At 47.8% G+C, this 13425-nt stretch overlaps 1 protein-coding gene across 5 annotated transcripts; it reads right to left on the bottom strand.

Annotated features, from left to right (window-relative positions):
* Nucleotides 1-979: 979 nt before the first annotated feature.
* On the bottom strand, nucleotides 980-6166 carry Zasp67 (Z band alternatively spliced PDZ-motif protein 67). Of its 5 annotated transcripts, XM_065216850.1 has the most exons (11): nucleotides 5876-6166; nucleotides 5191-5342; nucleotides 4893-5132; nucleotides 4550-4808; nucleotides 4283-4400; nucleotides 3947-4156; nucleotides 3410-3657; nucleotides 2574-2830; nucleotides 2425-2463; nucleotides 1719-1869; nucleotides 980-1488 (listed from the first exon to the last, which is right to left on the bottom strand). In XM_065216850.1, the coding sequence occupies exons 1-11, from the start codon at nucleotides 5975-5977 to the stop codon at nucleotides 1471-1473; spliced, it is 1794 nt and encodes a 597-aa protein (XP_065072922.1). In that variant the 5' UTR covers nucleotides 5978-6166; the 3' UTR covers nucleotides 980-1470. The 5 variants fall into 5 exon arrangements, with proteins under 5 accessions (XP_065072922.1, XP_065072921.1, XP_065072920.1 ...); XM_065216849.1 differs by lacking the exon at nucleotides 2425-2463 and having other exon boundaries at nucleotides 980-1869; XM_065216848.1 differs by having other exon boundaries at nucleotides 980-1869; nucleotides 3947-4400.
* Nucleotides 6167-13425: the final 7259 nt, after the last annotated feature.

A 13425-nucleotide genomic window follows, 5' to 3' on the forward strand; every position in this document is an offset into this window, starting at 1 on the left:
AAGCCTGGAGAGCCCGAAGGAGTAAATAACAGTCCTGACTCCACTCAATGTCCTGTAGGTGAAACTACGGGAACCGACTCAACACCGGTAGTAACTTGGCGTCCGGTAAGAGAAAAGCGAGCACCAGCGTACCTCAAGAATTACATTCATGTAACGGAGAATCATGGTGCACCACAGTGAGAAGTTGGACCGCCGTTGGACTCTTGAGGGATTCTTCGGAGTATGACCCGGAACAGCTGAACATTGTACATTAAAATCCTCTCTAATTTAGAAGGCAGTCGACTAATAAAATGATCATAAACTTCACAACAAGCTGTCATTCTTCACCCCTCGGTCCAACCTTTTTTTAGGTAGAAGGGGGATGTGTGGCAGTGCCGATGTTTCGGCAACACTGTATGTAACACCCGTTGTTTCACCTCTCATGGCTTCCACCTTGCATAGGCATTCTTGGCTCATCACCGTCGCTGCGATCGTCGTGCAGCACCAAGCATCGTCGCTTCTCGTGTGCTGGTAGCAGAAGAGGTAAGACGCATTTGGCAATTTCGGAGCGTGCTGGGCATTCCTCAGTTTCGGGGTATTCACAAAATGGTAAGAGTTTCAAAAGCCACAGAAGATTTTGGCAGCTTCCACATTTCTTCGAGAAAGTCTAAATCTAGCGTTCAAAATCATAAGGGCCTAACTGCGATGATCAATTCTGTTCATCGATCTTCTCTTTTGTAAATAACTCGGCTAGAGTAACATTTCTCGATACGTTTGATATTGATTTTGCTAGATAATACAACCTTTCACAGAGAATCGATCATCGCAGTTAGGAGGCCCTTATTCATAGAAACCCCAATAACTCCCCAGAAATGATGAACGAGGCAACGCACTGCAATAAAATAAAGCAAGAATGTATGAAGCAAAATGATATGCGAAAGTTCGTCCAGACAGCCAATTAGGGACTCAGTTTTCGGATCCAGTAATTCTGTCATACATATTTTGTCGTCTATATTTCCATATTTAAAATACTTAACCCTAGTAAAATATAATGCGTCATTGTGAACTTGTAGGATGAGAGAAAAAAAACAAAACAACACGCGATTTGATTTTGGCTGACTCGTTCTTCGGACGATTTCCATTGTGTCCAATCTCTGACAATCTCTGACAAACCAAAGTCAACGAAGTGATCAAACTACAAAACAAACTATACAGCTAACCTGTTTCTGGCAAATGAAGTATGTAATGAAAAACAAGGGTTGAAAAGTGTCCTAAAATTAAAATCCTTACAAGCTACAAATAGTCTGTTGTTTTCATCATTTCGCAAAGAAACCAGCTGACCGCGTCGGGTCAGACCGGAGCTAAAAATAGGAGGGAGGGAAATAGCGCGGAACTTTCTTTTGTTGGCAAAAGATAAATTCAAGAACAATGTTGACGTTGGGAGAGGGGGAGGGGGATAGTACAATATGCACAAACTAAGCTTGGTTCTCTTTAACACGGTGATGTACACTGTCGAATCGGTCGGAACACCCCGAGTGAGACGTCGATGGTGTGGAGCGGCGGCCGCGATGGTGTCACGTGTCACGGGATCGGGTACGCAGCCAATCGAGAATTGATTGATCGGATGACGACAGATGAGAGCGATTGATTCGGAAATGGAAGATTGAAAGATGCAATCAATTTTGGAACAGAAAGACCCGATCCTTGCGGGGCTGAAAGATGGTTTCATCATGCATTACCTTTCGCACGTCTTCCTCGGCCAGCACCAGCTCCGGACGCAGCTCAATACCGCACTTCGGGGCGTCCTGGTCGTGGATCAGCTTGTATACGTCGCTATTCTTGATGAAGGTGAGATCCTTCTCCGGCTTCTGGTACTTGAGGAAGTTGACCCTGTCGATGAACGGCAGATTAGTTGGTATGGGATTAGATCTACATGAAGAGGAGGTTCGAAAACTGCGGAACATGAATGGAAAGCGAAGACATGCGGGACGAATACAGTGAACGTGGACAACGACACGACCTTACCTATTTGAAAAGAACCTGCTCGAACTTCGAGATCAGGGATTCACAGTTGGAGAACTTTTTGGAGGTTGTTCTTGAAAATGTAAAGTTTGGCAGACAATTAGATGGGAGTGCCGTCGAACAGGTGGGCATGCATACATACCGGTGGACTTCGGGCTTTTTCTCCTTGTCCTCGGACCAGCAGTAGTTCCAAAATTTCACCTAAAACACAAAATGACTGTTAGATGACCATGATTTAGATTAGTGATGCATGGCGAGAGATCGAACGATTAGAGCGAATTTGTTCCCGACAGGGCGTATGTGTGTGCAGGTGTGCGAGTCATGATTTTCCACGTTAGTCACCAAATGCCAGTTTTAGACAGATATCACAACAGGGGACACAACAGAGCGCAACCTAACCCCAGAAAACGGCGGTGCTATTACCTGTCGTCGTAACCCAGATGAGGACTTTCGTAAAAGTTCCTACAAGTAGATGAATGACATGGCGGATCAGAATGAATTAAGAAATGGCTTCCAATGGCCTATCTGAATGTCCTGTGAAAGAGAAAGCGAAACTCAAAAACACTAATTACCCGAGCGTGGTTCCCTGGATCAGTTCGGCCTGCGAGCTGATCACCTCGGCGATGAACTGCTCGTTGAAGGCATCCTTGGCGTTGCGCCACTTGCGACCTCCGGGTAGATAGATTGGACGCTCCTGCGGGGTCAACGGGCCGAACGAGCTGACGGCCTTCTTCTTCTTCTTGACGACCTGCAGCTTCAGCTCATTCTGGACCGCCGTTCGAGTGTTCCCAGATTCTGCAACACCGGCCTGGGACGATTCTTCCGAACTCTGCGCATACCCAATTAGTAATAGTATTCGGGGGATGGGAGGGGATGGAAAATGATTAGATTCGCAACCACGAAGACTACGCGTAGATAGAAGCTTGTTAGTAGACTAAGCCTCAAGCCACCCAAATCGTTTCCGTATTAGTACAAGGTTTGACAGCTATAAGTTAAACTCCGGTTCAAGATTGTAGTATTCGGTATCGGTAACTTGTATTTAAGCGTTTTCTCAATGTTTTGGATAGTTGTACAATAGTGTTTACTGTGCTTCGACGGCAGGTGTGATGTCTGAAATCGGTTGTGTGGTCTGCTCTTCTCCGGTGTAAATTGCTTGTGAGATCCGCAGTGGCAGTGTAATGTATTCTACATCCTCTTCACCCTGCATCACCAGGAAATATCTACGTGTCTTGATCGCCCACTCCACTGTCTGGTACTTGGGTTTCTGTATTGACTTACGTAAGTGTTGTGCGTGTATGTTGTCGAGCAGCGTATACATGTATAGAAACACAAACTGAATTATTCCAATCCGAGAACAGCTTCGCTCCGTACGTACGGAAGCTCAGACTAACTTCTACGGGGGACCTACCTTATCGTTCCGGTCGGTCCACTCGATGTCGTGTTCCTTCATCTTGAGCTGCAGCTTCTCTAACTGTTCGTCAGTGTAGATAATGTGTTCACCTTCGTCAGAGCTAGCGGACTGTTCGCTCTCAGCCGTACCGGTTTCCGTTTTACTGTACTCGGTAACCTCGAAGGTCTCCGATACTTCCGCTACGATCTCCTCCGACGACGCTGCAGCAGCATCACCATCGGCTTGCTGTGCAGCTGTTGAACCTTCTGTAAAAACAGTTTCGCATTCATCACTATCACGCGCTCACATACTCACACACACAAACACTCGATGACCTAGAGAGCGCAGTTGTAGCAGAGCAGTTTCCGCTACGCTCGCCATCTCTAGGCGTCGAATCAATGCATTCGCTACTTCTGCACGGCACAAAGAAGATACAAAGGTGTGCTTTGTGGGTGTGTCACGTGATCGACGGCAAGTGTCTCGAGTGACTGTGTGGTGTAGTAGTGTAGATGCAACGCAATAAGCGATGGCACGTGACAACCGAAATTCGAATACCTTCTGGGCGTGGGGTGACGCTCTTGGATTTTCGTTTCGGTTGAGCCAAGGCGGACAGCTGCTCCGTTAGGGCAGCGATCGTGGCTTGGATCGTGTTCGGTAGGCTCGATAGGGCCTCCAACTGTTTCTGGACGTTCTGTAGCTGGGACCGGAACTCCTCGGACGCTTCCGGTTCCTCCTCCGACTCGGCTGCCGGGCTAGCTGGATTACCTGCGATCGTAGGGCTCGAGTTATCTGCGTTGTCGTTACCACTACTGCTGTCAGGATTGGGACCGGGATTGTCTTCTGGATTACGGGTAGGGTCATCGGAACAAGGATCGGGGCTATCGGGATTACCTGGATTCTCCATGACTGGTTCCGACTCGAGCGTCTTGATGGTCTCCATTTCAATTTCGGTTCGCTCGTACAGGTAGTCGTCGTACATCGGCACCGGTTCCGGTTCTGGCTCTGGCTCCTATGTAGAGCAAATCGAATCAACTGGTGAACACTTCGCGTTCAACTAAGTGAAAGCGCACTTCCGTATGTCCTTCAACTCGTAGTAACAGCAGGAAACTAACTGAACGACACACAACACTCGCGATCAAACGAACGAACGAAACTTACCGGCGATTTGGGTGGCTTGTAGTCGGGTGCGATCTTCGGCTTCGGCTGTTTTACGATTCGTACCTGATAGCGCTCCGCGGGTGGATGCATTTCGCGCAGACGCTCCTCGCGAGTCTTCGGCGTCGGACGGCTCGGCTTCTGCATGAAGGTGGTCCACTTCTTGTCCTCCTCCGTCTGCACCAGTTCGCTGTTGAGAGTTTTGAACACTTCGCTTTGCTTGAATACTCCAGCGGTAGGGATCATCTTCTTGAAGTTGACCCTTTATGAGAGATGGGTGATCCAATGAAAGATGCGGTGATCGATGTGAGCGAAATACGTGCGAGTGAACACCAGCTCTACTCACCCAATTATGTTGTGCTGCTTGAGCACTTCTGCCTCACCGGAGAGAATTTCGGCAATCTGCTCATCGGTGATCGGGACGTCCGGAATCTTCTGCTCGATTTCCTGTTCTTCCTTGGTCTGCGGAATGCTACTTACGCTTCCCGGAGTCCAGAACGGCTTTGGCAAACTGTTGAAGTCCGCCTCTCCACTGGGAGTCTTCTCCTTGACAATAGCTCGCTGCTGCGGGGGAATTTCACGTGCTCTGCAATTTTCGCCCATTTTTTAGACCATGCCTCAACATTCGAACCTTAAAAACTAACCTCAAAATCCCTAGGGTAAACCGATTCCCCGCACAGGCCATCAGCTGATGGGCGTCGTAGTACGACATGTTGCTGGTCGGTATGTCATTGATTCGCATCACCACGTCCCCGAGGTACATGCCAACCTCCTCGGCAATGCTTCCGGGTATGACCTACGGATAAGAACGCAAAAAAAAACGAAACAAAAATCAACCATCCAAGCAGGCTATTTTTAATTCACGCTCTGCTGCCATTCTGCTTGCATCCAAGAAGGCGATGAAAATACCGCCAGCACACCGAGCAAGAAAAACCAGCCAATCAATCAATCAAGTCGGCATTGAGGTTAGGCCTCGCCACTGACAGCTGATCGTTTTCCAATATGGCGGCTTTCGCTTCAGGGAAAAATTTCAATAAAAGTCCTTGGTTAAAATGTTGCCCGTTTGCGCGTCGAGTCCAACCTATTTTTAATCACACAGCCTTCAAAGAATAGCGTCGGTCCGTCATGGGGAACACCTTGGCGTGGCTTGAAGTAATCGAAAGCCTATCTTAACCTTCGATTTCTACAGGGTATTCTGCGCTACGTTACGTAACCACATTTTTCGGCGCACATTTTTTCTCTGCTTGAAATTAGTCATTTTCGTCCAAATTTCTGGACCGACATTTGTTTGTTTACGTATAAAATGGCACATTTAAGCCTGGAACTCACTTTGACGACCTGCAACGGAACGTCAAAATCGGCTCCACCGATGAGTTTGAACCCAAACGGGGTCGTGTTGTCCAATCTTGCCAGCGCGATATCCAGCACCATTTTAACGCTCGAATTCGATTCCTACTCGATCAAATCACTTTCCCTCAGGAAATATCGTTGGAACTTTTCCTCACACACACACACGCAGAAAATAAAATAATCAACTATAATTTTCCAATTTTCCCTTTCAGGCTCTCAATTCTGCCAAGAACCACCACGTTACCACTGCGGTCGACCTGCTGCAACTTAATGAAGATGAACCCATCGGCGGTGCATTTGAATCACTTTCACTCCTCCTGGCCTGGCCCGGTGCTGCCGTCCTACAACCGAGGTCAGAGTTCGCGAGACTATTGGCACGAAGTCGGTGATTCACGACACGATCATTCACGACACGATCAAAGCCAAGATTCATCCTTACAAATCGATCTAATCTCGCGGACGGGAAGCACGTGGTGCCGAATGTTTTGTAAACAAAATTTGCGCGTCCATCCGCCAGTTTGCTTCGATCATGTGCAACAGGTAGGCGGTTGATTGTTTTTGATTGCTCGGTTTTATTTTGGACGCCAAACGTTCTAAAAATGGTTCGACTCGATGCTATGTATGTGTGATTCAGCGTCTTGAAAGTTCGCTGTATAACTTCTATCTGTGGCATGACGACATCTCGTCTTAGTACCTTACTAGGTTCTAGACTAGAGGACGAATGAACTCATCACATTGCAATGAGATTTTTTGTCGAAATAGAATGTTACCTTCGATTGTTTGGCAGCCGTGAGAGAATGGTTTATTTTGGGCAATTTTCTTTTCCGACGTGAAAGAGTTTGAATTGTAATTGTTGACAGTTCTTTGGCAACATTCCGAAAGTAAATTAATAAATAATTAAATAAATCAAAACGTTAAGTGGACCCTACACGATTGTTTTTATTGACAATAATCGTATTATCAACACATTCTATATTGACGTCAATACATCAGTATTTGTGGGCAGAACCAGCAGAAACGAAGCGAACCGGAGAAAACCACGAAAAAGGAATTCTTTCTAATATAAAATATACACGAGGCCGAACTTGTTTCACACGGTCTTTAATAATAACTATACTCTAGCAATACAGAATGTGGAATGGAACAAGGTATGAGAAATAACTGTACGCCTGCTACTGCTCGTAAAGTTGGTGTTGTCTTTAGTCTGCGATGTTGGCAACTGCCATAGATGTCATCATGATGATGTGAGGGGTAGGAAACGGTAGGATGGTTTATCTGGAGATAGGTGGTCGGTAATTTCTCCCACACTCTCAACGAGCACCGGATCGACTCATCTCGAAAGCCCGCTCATCTCCACCAGCTGTCGAAATTTAGTCGCACCCAGGGGTTTTGTGAGTGCGTCCGCTATCATCCGCTCCGTTGGACAGTAGACCAGATCAACTTCGCCTCGCTCCGTCATATCCTTCACAAAATGTTGTCTCGTGTCTATATGTTTGGACCTCTTGCTTGTACGCTCAGCTTTGATGAAAGATGCCTTCGAAAAATCTTCTCCCAGCGCACGACCGGTATATTCGCCCCCGCCATCAGAGCGAAACACTAGGGGCTTCCTCCCAAACACATTCTGCACCCAACGAACGTACTGCTTAATTTTATCTGCAGCCTCATCCTTGCGCTTCAGCAGGTGCACCACGGCGTAACGGCTATAATCGTCAATTAAGGTCATAATATATCGATTACCTGAGGGTGTTGTGGTCTCCATAGGCCCACACAAGTCCGTATGGATCAGCTCCAGAGGTCTCGAAGTCTTTCGCTCGGCCAAAGCAGGGAATGGCGCTCGTGCCAACTTCCCCTTTAGGCAGCTCTCGCATGTGATACGCACACCGCAGTCTTTCATTAGAAAACCACGCACCAGATCCTCCGATTTCAATCGTCGCAGAACATCGGGGTCCCGGTGTCCAACTCGACGATGCCACGTATGCTGGCACCGCTCGTGATGATCACCTGCCACTTTGAGCGAACACTCCTGGATTCGCAGCTTATACAAACTGCCCGAGTTATCACCAATCACAACCACTTCATCGTGTGCATTACGAATCTCACAACCCGACACGCCGAACTTCGCGGAAAAACCGTTCGCGGCCAACGCTCCGACAGAAATCAACCCACCGTCTAATTCCGGAACGAACAGTACATTTTTCAGAGTAACTTCGACTCTCTCACCGCGCGCGTTCTCCTGCCTGACGCTTTCGTCTTATTTCCATCGGCCAGAGTCACTGTCGTACCGACGGTTACCCGCAACTCCGTGAAAAACGACCTGTCACACGTTATGTGGCACGTAGCGCCACTGTCGATCACCCAACAGTTACGAATCACTGCACCAGCCACAAAGCAAACCGCACTACCAGTTGCATCACCATCAGCTTGTTTGGCCTTTGGATTTTTGTCTTCACTTTTCGGCTTCTTCTCGAAATCACCTTTCTTCTGCGCACGCCACTTTTTACAGTGCTTCCGAAGGTGTCCCGGTTGCTGACAAAAATAACACAAACGTTCCTTCTTGCCACTCGCAGCATCTAACTTCATTGCTTTCACATCCTGTGCAAGCGATTCATCACGATTTCGGCGATTCTTCACCATCATCACTGTCCAGTCCGCGTTTATCTGGCTCTGCATTCCATGCACCAGATTCAGGAAGGATGATGGCAAACTACGAAATACCATCGCGATGCGCAGTGGTATCCTCAAGATTCTGACCGACTGCCGTGAGCTTGTCAAACAAATCTTCCATGTTCTCAAGGTGAGCTGCCATGCAGGAACCCTCCGACAAACTAGCACTGCACAAAAGGTTCAGGTAGTGAACAATCGTTAACATAGACACTTTCTCGTGATGGGTTTTTAATGCTTCCCACATTCCCTTCGCACTTTCACAATTTTTCACTACTTTAAATTGGCTCTCGTCCAGACAGAGCCCAATGTTTGCCCGCGCTTTTCGGTCTTTTGCCCTTCATCCTTCCGTCTCGGGTTCTGGCTTAACAACAATAATCACTTCCCAAAGGTCCTCTCGCTCCAGCAGCCACTCCATACGCTGCTTCCAGGAGCCCCAGTTCGGCTGGGTGAGCTTCGGCAAAGACACTTTTGCACCCTCCGCCATTTCACCGAGATTCCGCCGCGTGGCAGAAAACAAAATGAAGTCACACTAGCGCACTCGACCGATCAACTGACCGACCCGTTTTTTCTTCTAATGTCCGTCACTTTTCCGCACTTTCCTCGATCTGGGCCCATAACCTGTGGGCAGAACCAGCAGAAACGAAGCGAACCGGAGGAAACCACGAAAAAGAAATTCTTTCTAATATAAAATATACACGAGGCCGAACTTGTTTCACACGGTCTTTAATAATAATTATACTCTAGGAATACAGAATGTGGAATGGAACAAGGTATGAGAAACAACTGTACGCCTGCTACTGCTTATGAAGCTGGTGTTGTTTTTAGCCTGCGATGTTGGCAACTGCCATAGATGTCATCATGATGATGTAAGGGGTACACGGTAAGAAAAAAGTACCCAACGGCCAGTTCACTTTTACTTACTTTTGACTAGTTTGTCTCCTTTTCTCCTTCTAATGTTGTCAAAAACGAAGGAGCAAAACCACCCAATAGGGGTAGTAAAGTGTGGGAACCCAACGTTGAGTATAATCATATTTACCTACTGTTGGGTACAACTAACTTACTTTTGGTTAAAAAGCCAGTGGAAAATTCCATACGAACTGCACATAAGTAAATGAAAATTACTTTGACCCGCTTTACCTACTTTTGGGTTCCTGCACTATAGTGCCGAGATGAGTGAAAAGAAAGAGTGAAAAGAAATGAGTGAAGGTACTTTTTTCTAACCGTGTAGGAAACGGTAGGATGGTTTATCTGGAGATAGGTGGTCGGTGATTTCGCCCACAGTATTGACAATAATTCTCATCAATATATTAATAGACTATTCTGGAAGGTATCCAAGGTTCTAAAAACTCAACCCAAACCCGTCCCACCTCTCAGAGACGAGTATGATGAAGAGGAGAAAGCTCGCTTCACCGCATTTGCTTGGCTCGACTATCCAAAGTCCGCTCGAAGATCAGGTTGCGAAATGCGTTCAAAACCTAGATGCCTCCGTCGGATAAGATTTGCTCAGCGCTGAAATTCACCGAGAATATGAAGGGTCCCGGGTTTGACGGCATATTCAACTTAATCTTGAAGAGACTCAGCAGTAATGTGCAGTCTCTTTTGATCGTTATCTTCAACAGATGCTTGAAGTTGCACTACTTTCCAAGCATCCAAGGAAGGTCACAAAAATTATACCCATCCGCAAACCCGGTAAAGATCTAACATTGTCTTCAAGCTACAGAGCAATCGGCCTCCTTTCAGCGCTGAGTAAATTGTTCGAGAAACTCATTCTCAATCGTTTGTTCAGGTTTGTTGACGAAAACAACCTTACCCTTCCAGAACAGTTCGGGTTCAGAAAGGTGCACTCCACCAATCACCAGCTAGTTACTTACTTACTTACTTATCCTGGTCCGACATCCCTCAGAATTGCACCTGCACCACAATGTTGCGCCAATTCACTCGGTCCGTGGCTGCTTGTCTCCAATTTCTTGACCGTCCCACTCTTCCAAGATCCTGCTTCACTTGGTCTAACCACCTTGCGCGCTGTACTCCTCTTCGTCTTGTACCGGCCGGATTCGAGGCAAACACCATTGTTGCGGGATTGTTGTCCGGCATTCTTAAAACGTGTCCCGCCCATCGTACCCCTCCAGCTTTCGCAACTTTCTGGATACAGGGTTCACCATAGAGTTGCGCCAGCTTGTGGTTCATCGCCTCCATACACCGTTCTCACATACTTTGATATTTCACTAAGCATTCTTACCTTCACGTTCTTGTTCCGGATTATACCCGTGACGTTGCACGGAAAGTCAGGGAAAGTTGATACCTTCGCTTTTCTGGACGAAGGCTCGTCATTGACGCTAGTCGAAGGTGATCTGGTAGCGCAGCTTGGGTTGGCAGGAGAACCACGTCCACTCTGTCTGAGATGGACCGGGAATACGTCGCGGGTAGAGAAGGAGTCACAGACCGTGACAATTACAGTTTCGGGACCGAATCAGAAGCGATATTACAAACTTTTAAATGCTCGCACGGTGACCTACCGACGCAATCCTTCGAACTAGAAGAGGCAGCAAAGAAGTTTGCTTACTTGAAGAAGTTGCCAATTCAAAGCTACAACAACGCCAGACCGGAGATTCTAATCGGGCTAGACAACTTAAAGCTTGCTGTACCATTGAAGACGAGAGAAGGAGATGGATCAGGACCCATTGCCATCAAAACACGACTAGGATGGTGCGTCTACGGGCGGAAAGATTCAACGAGCAGCGAGGACTACAGCTTCCATGTTTGCGAATGTACGAGTAACGAAGCGCTGCACGAGAGTGTTAAACAGTTTTTCGCTGTGGAAGAGAATGGGTTACAGCAACTCGGGACCACTCTCACTGCGGAGGAAAAGCGTGCTCAAGAATTATTGAAAAAACAACGAAGCGTGTCGGCAGACACTTCGAGACGGGCCTTCTGTGGAAGGAGGATGAGATTGAGCTACCCGATAGCTACGGTATGGCATTGCGAAGACATCAGTGTCTCCAACGGAGGATGGAACGCAACCCAGCTCTACGAGCAACTCCTGCTGATTTGAACAATGCGGATCCCAGGAAAGTTTGGTTCTTACCATTGGGAGCAGTTACGAATCCAAACAAACCTGGAAAGGTGCGCCTTGTATGGGACGCGGCGGCCAAAGTTTCTGGTGTATCGCTGAATAGTGTGTTACTGAAAGGGGCCGGACCAACTAACGCTCTTGCCTGCCGTACTCTTCCGTTTTCGTCTGTACTACGTAGCTGTCAGTGCAGATATAGAGCAAATGTTCCATCAGTTAGGCATTCGATTATCCGATAGGAACTCGCTAGCGCTTCCTGTGGAGTGAAACACCCGATGGACCGGTAGAGATTTACCTGATGGACGTTGCGACGTTCGGTGCCACTTGCTCGCCTGCGTCTGCACAGTATGTGAAAAATTTGAATGCCAAGGAACACATCCAGCAGTACCCAAGGGCCGTCGAAGGGATATTGAAGAGTCACTACGTCGACGATTACCTCGACAGCTTTGGCAGTGAAAGTGAAGCGGAGAAGGTTTCAGCAGAGGTGCGACTGGTTCATCACAACGGAGGATTCCATCTACGAAATTGGAGATCAAACAGCGGAAAAGTCTTGGCGGAACTTGGGGAATCAGCGGAGGTAGACAGCAAGAACCTGTATGTTGATTGCGGTAAACAAGTGGATCGAGTACTCGGCATGCTGTGGTCATCAAGATCGGGCGAATTGAGTTTCTCCACCCGTATGAGTGATGAAGTTAGGAACATCCTGGACAGCGGCGCTCGGCCGACCAAACGTCAAGTATTACGATGCGTAATGTCACTGTTTGACCCGCTGGGATTACTCGCACCGTTCATAATTCACGGGAAGGTGTTAATCCAGGATTTGTGGCGGGCTGGAACAGACTGGGATGAAGCGGTAGTTCATTTCAACCGTGTAGATACCGAGGTGTTATTTTCCCAGAGCCACCACCTAAACGTACAAGGATGCTCAACTTCACGTATTCGTCGACGCCAGTGAGATTGCTTACTCGTGTGCAGCTTACATTCGAACGACCGTAGGAGATGGAGCACCTGCTTGTGTTCTGGTCTCCGGCAAAACCAAGGTGGCACCGCTCAAACCGATGTCCATTCCAAGGTTGGAGCTGCAAGGATGCGTTCTCGGTACACGTCTACTAAAATTCGTAGAAGACAATCATCCAATCACTTTCTCTAAAAGGTTCCTCTGGACGGACTCTACGACAGCGCGATCATGGATCCGGTCGGACCCACGACGCTACAAGCCCTTCGTACCTCATCGAGTAGGAGAGATACTGGAGAGTACAGATGTAAGCGAGTGGAGATGGGTTCCGTCCAAGCTTAACCCAGCAGATGAGGCAACCAAGTGGGGCCGAGGACCTTACTTCGACCAGAATAGCCAATGGTTTGACGGGTCAGAATTCTTGCGACTTCCAGAAGAAGCCTGGCCAAAGGCGGCCGAGTCAACTGAATCTACTTCCGAAGATGTCAGACCGTCCGTGTTGTTCCATATCGTAGTTGAACCAGTACTGGACTTCGAACGATTTTCGTCGTGGAAGAGGATGCTACGCACCACAGCATACGTCTTACGTTTCCTCTATAACACCGCCAAACCGGAGCAGAAGTTGCTTGGACCGCTTACACAAGCTGAGCACACGATTTTGAAATTCGTACAGCGGGAGAGTTATCCCGGTGAAACGGCCACCCTCAAACGGAATAAATCCGACCCGAACGACAACCAGGTGCCCCTTGAACGGAAAAGCAAGCTGTTCAAGTTGATGCCTGAAGTAGACGACGTCGGTTTGATGCGACAACGGAGCCGTATAGTAGCCGCGACGGATGT

This window comes from Ochlerotatus camptorhynchus, unplaced genomic scaffold (genome assembly GCF_037179485.1).
Source record: "Ochlerotatus camptorhynchus isolate MF236.1 unplaced genomic scaffold, CSIRO-AGI_Acam_v1.1 ptg000069l, whole genome shotgun sequence".
Classification (NCBI taxonomy): domain Eukaryota; kingdom Metazoa; phylum Arthropoda; class Insecta; order Diptera; family Culicidae; genus Ochlerotatus; species Ochlerotatus camptorhynchus.